The sequence below is a fragment of the Rhinolophus hipposideros genome (genome assembly GCF_964194185.1).
Source record: "Rhinolophus hipposideros genome assembly, chromosome: 9".
Lineage (NCBI taxonomy): Eukaryota > Metazoa > Chordata > Mammalia > Chiroptera > Rhinolophidae > Rhinolophus > Rhinolophus hipposideros.
The window spans coordinates 9,533,065-9,543,996 of NC_138055.1; the positions used below are offsets into that span (position 1 = coordinate 9,533,065).

Below are 10,932 nucleotides of genomic sequence, written 5' to 3' on the forward strand. Positions count from 1 at the left end.
AACAAGACCCCACTGGACCACCAAAGAGTTAAGCAAAGAAAATCCAGAGCTCCCTTTATCTCCGGAGAACCTAGCGGCTAGAGGGGAGGGAGCAGGGAGGAGGGGAAGTGGGAAGCCAGCTCAGCCCGCTCCCTCAGCCGGCCCTCCCTCCTACTCGCCCTGCCTCCATCCCTTACTCCCTCCTTCCTCGTCTGGGCCTGGGGGTCTGGACCAGCAACAAGTTATTATTGCAGACATGGGCCAAGGAGCCAGAGGCCGCCCCGAGGCCCCCAGTCCGTGAGCCGCTGTGCGAGTCTGCAGGACACAGGGTGAGTGATGGGATGTCCTGCAATTCCCATGGCAGGGCGGCAGGGCTGAGGAGGCTGGGGTCAGAGTCTGGAATTCCTCTCCTCCCTCCTCTCTTCCCGGACACGTCGCACATCTCAGGCCCTGCTCTAACCCGTTGGCCCTGGCTAGTTGCTCTAGGCTCTCCATGTCCCATTCCCTCCTGTGACTGAGACCTTAGTCCCTGGAGAAGGGCTTCCCTCAGCTGCTCCTGGCTTGTGCCCAACCCTGCTAGGACACAAAGAAATTCAGTGCAGCAGGGCCTGACCTCAAAGAGGTCCCAAATAGAAGCTCCCAAATGGAAGCATCAGGGACCCCTAAATCACCCCCAATGACATGGCCCCTCATATTCGATCCCTGCCTGGCACTCTTCCCCCAGGGCCCTTCAATGATCCTGGAGGTCCTTATTACTTTTGTTAAAAGCTGCTTTGCTTCCTGCTTCCTGTCCCTCAGGTCACAGTTTATGTCTCAGAGCTTTTGACTTCCATCTGTCTGGGCCAACAGAAATATCTTTAAACCGACCCAGTCCTCTGAGAGAAGTTCTTCTCTTCCCATTCCTTGTACTATGCTGGGCAGGCACTGGAAAGAACTTGTGCTGGGTGGAGGAAGCAAGAAACTTTTTATCGAGTTTTTCACAAGACAGGCACCTTCCATGCATTGAATTATTCCCGAACAATCTGAGAGGGAGGTGGTGGTGTCCTCTCCTTGTGTCTAGGAGCAGAAAGCCCAGAGAAGTTAAGCCACTAGCCCTAGGTCACACAGCTTGTAAACTAGTCTAGGATCTCAGGTCTGACTAAGACCTCACCTTTTCCCATGAGGTCACATTCTGGCCAGGAAAAAGGGGATTTTTTTCTTTCCTTTCCTCAAAACCACTGGGATGTGTAATTTACAAATAAAAGATCAGGGTGATAATCGTGGGCAGAGAGGACTTGATCTGTGAGGCTTTGACCTGCCTTATTGAGCAGAACCAGGAAACCGGACTAGGATGGGGAGATAGGAGCTGGGGAATGGTTACCTCCAGGAGGGACTGATGGCTCCCAGAGACTGCCTGACACTCTCCCTTCTCCTGCTACTACCCAGTCCCAGGGGGAGGGAGGTGTTCAGGGGAGGGCTCCTGGCCCTTTAAAACCTAGCTCTTACCACGGTGCTCAGCAGACATAGGATGGCATTTAAAACAGTAATAATTTTACCTTCTCTACATGTATTAACCACAGAAAAATATTTTTGAATTGTACTAAATGTTAAAGGAGAACAAAAGGAAATAAACAAAGAAACACCAGAAGTGTAAAAACCAGTCTGGTTTCAAAAGCTGAGTTTCTGATCGTGTGATAACTCGGTGCCAGCCCCCAAAGACTGTCACCACCTCAAAGGCTCTTTGCCCAGCTTCCTGCTCACCCAGCCCCCAGGCCTGTCTCCAGCTGCTGGTGTCCAGGCTATTTCCTGCCCCTCTCCAGGAACTATGGATCCCTTCTTGGCCAAGCCCAAAATATATCCTCACAAACCCTTGGACTTCTCTGATCCTTTTGAATTTTCCAGACTTTCTAGTTCAGCCCCTTAATTCCAATTTACCACCTTGGCTGCTGATTGGCAGGTCTACGATGATTGACACAACCATTGTCCAATGAATGAACTCTCCTGAGCCTTCTCTGCAGGGAGTCTGTGTAAGGTTGAGTTGTGCAGGTTGTTGACTGCACAAAGATGCCTAGAGGGGAGGTGGGCTGACACCAGCCCTTGCCAAGTTCCACACCCTCCGTGGTGCATTCTCTTTTGTTTCTAATTTGCCTGTTCTGAGGGGTGCCTTCTCCTACCTTGCACAAAGGCACTGTATAAGCCAGCAGTCGCCTGCAGCCCACAACTCAGCCTACCTACTCCTGATTTCTCAACAATATAATAACACCAACACCACACAGAACCCCATGTGTTTTCTCAGGTGGAAGTTGCTGCCTTCCTGCTAGAATAAATGAATTTTCCTTTTTTTTTTTTTGTCAGGACCATGGTGCTCACACTTCAGACCATGGACTCAGTCACGTGTCCCCTCTCCTAAAGAAAAAGCCTGCAGAATCCTTTGTGTTTGTCCCAAAGGCTCACTCGCTTTCCTCAGGCTGCACCAGTGGCATGTGCTTGTAGGACATGGTGGAGTCAATGGCAAGAAAACAAACCAGAGGGAGGTGGGGGAAGGGGAGCATTTTACAGTCTCAGTTGTTATGACCCAGGGGCAGCTGGGGCGTCTTCCTCACCTGCCCCAGCAAATGCCTCCCCGGACCCTCCTCTGCTCCTGGCTATGGCTCTCTCAGAGGGACTTCCTCCTGCGGGGTACTTGTGTGGCAGAGCCTCCAGGGACTAGGTTTTTTCTGGGAGGTTTTTCTCAGCCTCCAGGCCCTACCCTGCCACAAGCCTCTGTGACCTTGAAGATCTTGCCTCCCTGGGTGGGTCTCAGAGTTCTTGTTTGTTCCACGGGGGCACTGATGCTCTCTCCCCGAGTTACATGAGGAGCTCACTTGCTATGGGTGGCAGCCTCCACGTTGGGCCTGTGCACAACCGAGATGTGAAGTTAAATGTGATTTCTGCCCCTCCTTCCCTGCTCCAGGTCGCCATGGGGGTAGCTGCCCCAGACCTCTTCTACGCAGTGTTTCTGCTCCCTCTTCTGGTGTTTGCAGTCCCCACTGAGGAGCCCACCTCTCGGGAAGCGGTGGCCTCCAGTACGCCTGGTTACTGCCGACGGTGCTGTGACTCTGAGGACGCCCTGGTCCCCGCTGACGCTCCCGATGTGTCCTCGGCGTCTCCGTCTGCCCTCCCGTACATATGGCCTGAGGTCAGGCCCTACATTAACATCACCATCCTGAAGGGTGAGTGCCCACATGCAGCTTGGGCTGGACTGGCCTCCTCGGGCACAGGGAGGGCCTGGGGGGGGTCTCTTCTTGGGCCAGGGAGGTGAGGAGGAGGAAGCAGAAGAAACCAAAACAGAAAATTGCCCCAGACCCTTTCTTTCATTCACTCGTTAATTGAGCATCTGCTATGTGCCAGGACGCTTCTAAATTTGAGGGTCTGAGCATGAACAAATCAGACAGACATGCCTACTGCCATCAAGCTTCCATTCTAGGGCTGGAGGCAGACGGTGAGCAATACACAGATGGTGACAAATGCCATGTAAATGACATGTAAATGACAAGGTGGGGCAGGGGAAGGGGAAGGAGGGAAAAGGAGGTGCATAGGCCCTGGGGTAGGAATGGGCCTGGAGTTCTGTGATTTTTTAAAACTATTTATTTTTTATTGGAGAATATTGGGGAACAGTGTGTTTCTCCAGGGCCCATCAGCTCCAAGTCATTGTTCTTTCAATCTAGTTGTGGAGCGAGCAGCTCAGCTCCAAGTCCAGTGCCGTTTTCAATCTTATTCCGCAACCTTGTGTTTGAGAGCTAGCGCTCTAACCAGCTGAGCCATCCAGCTGCCCAAGGCCTGGAGTTTTTAAGGAGCAGGAAGAGCTGAGGTTGGAGACAAAACAGGGCCCAGATGAGACTTGGGTTCTCCTCTGAGTGAGATAGAGGCAGGGGAGGGTTTGAGCAGAGGAAGGACCTGATCCAATTTAGGTTTCAAATGGATCCCTCTAATGTCGTGTGGTGAATATATGCCAGGGGACAGGGTGGAAGCAGAAAGAACTACGGGAGGCCACTAGGGCCATGCAGGTGAGAGCTGGCTCCCTGTCCTTTACAATCAGACTGAAGAAAACTACTTCTGCTGCTATGGACTGTGATTGGCTGGGGCTGGGCCCTGCTCTCGATATCCTTGACCTCCATCTTTGCTCACAATGACCCCAAAGTTGGTACTTTGTCATTCATCCCACTTTGGGGATGAATGGGTAGATGGGGAAACTGAGCCTCTGAGAGGGGAGGAGGTCTCCTGGGGTCACACAGTTGTCAGGGGCAGAACCAGGATCTGTCTCTGTGGTCTCCACAGGGCCACTCCATCCCACAGCCAGGGGTGGGCTGGCGTCTGAGACCCTCCCACATTCAGATTTCGTGGGTGAGGATGCCTTCCTTCCTCACCCCTCTTTCCTGACCACCTCATACGTCACGCCTTCTCCAAGGCCAGCAGAGCCCTCTGGGGCAAACCAAGTGCTCTGCAAACTGTAAAGTGTGGTGCAGACAATGAGGCAGTTAGTTGTCTAGTGAGGCTGTTGAACCCGACCTCCGAAGAGCTGTGGGCCCCCTCCGCCCCTTCTCTCCAGGCTTCTCCTCCAAGGGCCTGCTTGTGTCTTCCTTTCGGCTCCTTTCTCCACTCTTCCCATGGCCATAGGGGACCTCCAGAAAACACAGGGCCATGCAGTTCATTCAAAGGGCTCACAGTGCCATTTCAGGCTCCGTGACAGGCAGCAGAGAAATATTTGGGATCAGGTCCCTCAAGACATAGGTGGCTACCTGCTTCTCCTTTGTTCAAAGTCAGCCTGAAATAAGAGCTGGGCAGAAGTGTGTCTGCCTGGGGACCAGGTTAGTTGCTGCCAGGGCAGGTGGGTACAGGCCAAGCAGTGCTGGGTGAGCCATCCTGCTTCACATTTGCAGTTTGCAGAGTGCTTTCCAATGGGGTACTTTGTGGAGGGCTCACGAACGCCCTTGTGAGGTGGGCATGATCCTTTTCAAGATACAGGCCAAAGAGAAAACTCAGCCATGAAATGGTCAAGGTCACACAGAGGGGCGTAATGCCAGCCAAGTGCTGCCTGGCTCCTTGCTGGGGCATTTCCTTGGGGGGAGGTGGGGGTGACAGAGGTATTTTCCTTGGTTCCTTCTCTGGGTCAGAAATGCAAAGTGCATCCTGCCACGCCCACATTCCCACAGGAGTCTGGCTGGGTGCAGTGACCACCCCCCCCAGGCCTCCCTGAGCCCACAGTAGGAGGGAAACTGCCAAGGAGGGGAACAGGTGGGCACGGAGACACTGCCGTTGGAGTCCTGCCTCTTCTGCTCCTGAGCTGTGTGCCCCTGGGCGAGTCACTTAATCTCTCGATGAGTGGAGAGGGTCATGGTGTCTTCTTTAGAGGGGCACTCAGGGGGTATGCCTGGCATGCAGTAATGCTCAATAAATGCTGGCTCCTTCTCCAGGCAGGGGCAGAACCCTCCACAAACAAGCGTAGGTACCCCCTTGGTTCAGGCCCCGGTGCTCCCCCTGACTTCTCCCCTTCTTGCTCCCACAGGTGACAAAGGAGACCGAGGCCAGCTGGGCATGCCAGGGAAGCTGGGCAGGGAGGGCTCCCGGGGAGAGCGCGGTCTGCAGGGCACCAAGGGTGCCAAGGGGCAGGCGGGCAGCCCTGGTGGCCCGTGCCAGATGCGCTTCTCTGCCTTTTCGGTGGGCCGCAAGACGGCCCTGCACAGCAGCGAGGGCTTCCAGCCTCTGCTCTTTGACACGGTCTTCGTCAACCCAGATGGGCACTTTGACCTGGCCGCGGGCCACTTTGTCGCGCCCCTGCGCGGCCTCTACTTCTTCAGCCTCAACGTGCACAGCTGGAACTTCAAGGAGACCTACGTGCACGTGGTGCACAACGAGGAGGCAGCCGTGATCCTGTACGCACAGCCCAGCGACCGCAGCATCATGCAGAGCCAGAGCGTGATGCTGGCCCTGGCGCCTGGCGACCGCGTCTGGGCGCGGCTCTTCAAGCGCGAGCGTGAGAACGCGGTGTACAGCGATGACGTGGACACCTACATCACTTTCAGTGGCCACCTCATCAAGCCGGAGGACGATTAGTGCCTCCAGCAGGCCGGCTGTGGTGTGGGGTGGCTGTGGGCAGGTCTCATCCCCCGTGGGGCCTCAGTGTTCACCTGTGTAAAGTGGGCCCACGGGGCCTGGCATTCCAGGGAGCCCTCCTCTCCTTTCCTTCCCTCCCAGCCTGTTTCTGCTGCTCTCCTCTCTCGGACATATTTTAAGAAGCCATGTAACCTAATAGTTTAGAACTTTCCCAGTCTTTTCGACCAGTGTGTCTCAAACTTGATTGTGCATTTGAGTCACCGGGGATCATGCTAAAATGCGGGTTTTGATCCAGCAGGCACGTAGTGGACCCAGGATTCTGCATTTCTAATGAGTTCCTGGGTGACACCGCTAATGTTGCTGGTCTATGGACCCCACTGGAATAACCAAATTCAAGAACTTTCACAACATTCTAATACTTCCTGAGCATTCTGGAATCCCCCAAACATTTTAGAATCTTCCTCACATCCTTAAATTCTCTCATTTCTCTAGGACTCCCCCTCCTTTATTCTCTTGTCTCTTCCGCCTTCTTTCTTCTCTCATCTTTACCCCCTCCTGTGCAGCTGATGCTAATTTGTTCTTCATCCAACACTCACTGAGCGTTCACTCTGTGCCAGGCGTTGGGAAAGCTGGGGTGAATCATACACAGGCCCTGCTCTTGGTGAGAGTATGCAGTCCAGCTGGGTGGGGAGACACAGAGTATTCTGAGATCTGACCCAGAGAAATGCACGGGGCTCTTATTACATAAGTCTGGGTTCTCAGCGTTCAGAAACTATGGCCCCTCCTTACCCACACTCCCCAAGGCTAGTGGGACAGGGTTCTGAGGTGTAGGGGGATGTTTCCTGCCTAGTCCTCTCTTTCCTGCTCAATGCCCATCATTACAGCAAACCTCTGAGGGGCCTTGGTCAGGGTAACGGTGTGAGGAGAGGACGCAGGGCCTTGGGGGTATTTGGGGGTGGGAGAGGGAAGGAAGAAGAGAGCAGACCCGTAGCTCCTTACACAGCTGGTCCTATCAGCTGTGAGGATACCGAACCTCCTGACATCGCTTCTCCCTGGCTTGCTCTTAGGACTCTGTCAAGGCCTCGCTCATCCTGCCAAAGGTGACTGGGCCTCCGTTCTCCCAGGTTCCCAGCCACTGACAGACACTGACGTCTGTTCCCAGGTGCTCCCTCATCCCCCTCGGCCCCTCTCGCCAGCCCAGTGCCCTGGCTCTTCAGGCTTTAAGGTGCTGAGGCCCTGGTGGGCAGCTCCCGCCCAGCAGCGTCTCCTCTGGCCTGTGCTGCCTTTAGAAATGCCGCTGGGCAATGGGCCAGGACAGAAGGCACCAGGCTTTGGACCCCTCAGCAGGTCTGGGGAACTGAAGTGAGTAACATTTCAGGTTGGTCAGGGGGACCCTCCTCTGAGCCATGATGCCAAGAGAGGTGTTGGGAGAAGCCCAGGCCAAGTAGGGGACCTCAGGCTTTCTGTCCCTTCTTCCATTCCTAGCCTTCCTCTCCCAAGACCCAGGTGGCCTGACCCTCTTCTCAGAGGGAGGCAGCCTCCACCAGTTGGTGCGTATGCCGACTCTGGGCAGAAGGGGCCCAGTTTGTGGCCTCTGGTGCTCAGTCCTAGCCCAGGCAGCCACAGTGCGTGACTGGGGATGGCAGCAGGGCCTACCAAGGGCCTGACAAAGGCCGGTGCTATACACCCACTCGCAGTCTTTCTGCTCCCTGCTCTGCTTGTCCAGCGTGATTAAAGGTTTTGTGTTTTCTTGGTGACTCAGCCTGGTTTTTTTCTGCTCAATGTTCTTTGCCCACCTTGGGAGGGCAGCTGGTCCTGGTTCCCCTGGGGTCCAGATCCAGAGCTCTGGAAAGACTGAGGCAGCCCAGAGCTCCACTCTACAGGTTCCCCACCCGTAAAGAAACCAGCCCCCCTCGGTTACTCAGGCAGCCGGTGCCTTGATGTTATCAGAATTAGCTCAGCGTCTGTTGTGCGACACCTGGCTGTGACCTCAGGAAAGTCCCTACTCCTCTGAGTGTCAGTTTCCTTGTCTGTAAAATGGGGGTGATGATAACCTACCTCCCAGGGCAGCCATCAGGACTAGAAGAGAGGCTACCTGGTGAGCGCCGCGTTCATCCTTTGAACCACACCTGTTGAGCACCTACTGTGTGCTGTTTCCCCCTGGGCATGGAGGCTGCCGTAAGGAGCACAACCCATCGCCTCCCCTTGGAGAACACCTGTGGAGCTTGCATCTGGTCAGACACTCAGGAGTGCTGAACAAATCACAGGCTCTCATCTGGGGATTCTGTCTCATGTTTTGTGTATAATATTTACAAGAAAATCGTTGATATTCAATGGAGGAAAACACACTACGTGGTAGAGTGACTTTCTAAGCTAGGACGGTGGCTACTCACACACACGTATTTAAAGTAATCCACGTTGACTCCCCTTGATGCAGGAGCACCCCGCATTACCATGTTTGATGGCTTCCTGGGCACCACGTGGAAGAACATTCTATAAAGAGTAAACCACCACTCTTTTTCATGTCACTTTGGAGACAGTCGGCTGCTTCAGGGTGAAACTGAGCATCTCTTTGCCAGCCACTGGCTGCCAGAAACTCATCGAAGTGGACAATGAGCTGAAACTTCATACCTTGTATGAGAAGTGTGTGGCCACGGAAGTTGCTGCTGACGCTCTGGGTGAAGAATGGAAGGGTTGTGTGGTTTGAATCAGCGGTGGGAACGACAAACAAGGTTTCCCCACGAAGCAGAGTGTCTTGACCCATGGCCGTGTCCGCCTGCTCCTGAGTTAGGGGCATTCCTGTTACAGACCAAGGAGGACTGCGGGAAGAAAGCGCAGATCTGTTGGGGGTTGCATTGTGAATGCCAAGCTGAGTGTTCTCAACCTGGTCATTGTATAAAAAGGGGAGAATGGTATTCCTGGTCTCACTCATGCTACTGGGCCTCGTCACCTGCGGCCCAAAAGAGCTAGCAGAAACCGCCAACTTTTCAATCTCTCTAAAGAAGATGATGTGTGCTGGTATGTTGTGGGAAAGCCCTAAACAAAGAAGGTGAGAAACCTAGGACCAAAGCACCCACGATTCAGTGTCTTGTTACTCCATGTGTCCTGCAACACAAACGTTGGTGTATGGCTCTGAAGAAATAGCGAACTAAGAAAAATAAGGAAGAGCCCGCAGAATATGCTAAATGGACCAAGAGAATGAAGGAGGCTAAAGAAAAACACCAGGAACAGATGGCCAAGAGACATAGGCTGTCCTCTCTGAGAGCTTCTACCTCTAAATCTGAGTCCTGTCAAAAATGAGATTTTTCTAAGAGTAACAAATAAATGAGATCAGACATAAAAAAGAAAAAAAGCACCACTATAACTGCCCCACAATTCAGTTGTGAAGCCCAGTGGCTGGCCCAGGCCGGGATAGACTTGAGTGTTTCCTTGGAGCCCACCTGGCCACTGCAGGAGACTACCCACCAGCCCTGAATGCCTTCCAGCTCTCACCCGAGGAGCCCCTAGTGGGTCAGAGGCTGCCCAGGGGTGAGATCTCCCAGCATGCTTTTGGCCCAGGCCTGATCAGCACCCTGCCCCACCCTGATGGTAAAGGGAAGCCTTTGCTCATGGACATCATGCGGACGGGGGGTTTGCTGATTGCTGAGGCAGCAAAGCTTTTGAAGCTTTTTGCCAAGCATCCGCAGGAGGATTGAAGTCTGTCCTCCAAAAGCCTCAGACATTTCTAGGGCACATTAGTTCAGGGCTCTGAGACGGGCAGCCCCTCCGTCGTCTGGTCTGACGTGCTGCAAACACTTCTTCCATCCCGGGTTCAGATGCAGCTTCTGGACTGTCTGGGATCCCAGTTCTTGACTTGGTGGCACAGCCTAGATGGGTGGTAAGAGCCATTAGATCTTTGTGATGGAGACTCTCTCCATAAGCAATGTCTTGGGTGGGGTTGGGGACGGGCCCTATAAAACTGGAGGCCCTCAAGCCTGCTGCCAGGTGGGGACAACACCCCCATGACAGCTGCATTGCTTAGTCCTGCTGACTCCAGTGAAATGCCCATGTAGCCACCTCCCCACGCTGGGGCCATCCTTCAGTTATATAAATGACATTTTCGTGTATGCTCAGTGGCCAGCACATAGTGGCTGCTCAAAAGAGCGTTTCCTGGATGAATGGCTTGCACTGAGCTGCAGGGGGAGAGGAGCATTGGAAGGAAGAACCAGGAGTTGAAATCATGCAACTCTCTTTCCTGCTCCCCCTCCTCCTGCCAGCTCCAGGCCCCTCCCAGTAGCCACATACTGCCACGTGTACATCTGGAAGAAGGGAAAAACATAGGCAGAAACTCAACAAGACCCAAAACAGATGGCAAGAACATTATGGGTGGGGCCGAATCTGGGAGAGCTAGGGCCAGCCAGAGAGGAAAGAGGGATTTCCATGACACGAGTCAAGAGTGCACAGGGCCAAGCCGCATGGCTGGGAGCTCCTGGCCTGCAAATTCAGCAGGACTGGAGTCTGGGGTGGCCAGGAACCAGCAGGGTCGTCGCGCAGGGTGAGGAAGGGGTGCATAGTTGCAGCCTGGAGGTGGTAGTGTGGGCGGGAGGAAGTATTAATTGGGCTCCAGGCACAGGGAGGAAACAGAGGACCCTCTTCAGTACAGCAGCAGGGTGGGGGGTAGGGGGTGGTGGTGGCTGACCTTCAATTACCTGACTGCTGTTCATCACTGAAGGGAATGAATTGAAGCCACCAACTGAGATGTACATGAAATACAACTTGCTTTATTTCTCCACGACTAAACTTAATTTCCATTAGGCACTTCCATTCTGCTGAAGTCAAAGAACTGTACTTTTGGCCAGCTGGGGTCCCTTTCCCACCACATTTCCCAGGGGCTGCATCGAG

At 53.9% G+C, this 10,932-nt stretch overlaps 1 protein-coding gene across 1 annotated transcript; it reads left to right on the forward strand.

Moving 5' to 3' along the window:
- Window positions 1-216: 216 nt before the first annotated feature.
- Window positions 217-7,807, forward strand: C1QTNF6 (C1q and TNF related 6). The gene is made up of 3 exons (XM_081059313.1): window positions 217-308; window positions 2,912-3,170; window positions 5,504-7,807. Exons 2-3 carry the CDS (start codon window positions 2,918-2,920, stop codon window positions 6,049-6,051), a joined length of 801 nt encoding a protein of 266 aa, XP_080915439.1. The 5' UTR covers window positions 217-308; window positions 2,912-2,917; the 3' UTR covers window positions 6,052-7,807.
- Window positions 7,808-10,932: the final 3,125 nt, after the last annotated feature.

Excerpts from the sequence above, each read along its gene's own strand:
- C1QTNF6 (XM_081059313.1), top strand. The coding sequence starts at position 2,918 with ATGGGGGTAGCTGCCCCAGACCTCTTCTACGCAGTGTTTCTGCTCCCT. Across the intron at positions 3,171-5,503 it reads TAACATCACCATCCTGAAGG|GTGACAAAGGAGACCGAGGC; the intron begins GTGAGTGCCCAC and ends TTGCTCCCACAG.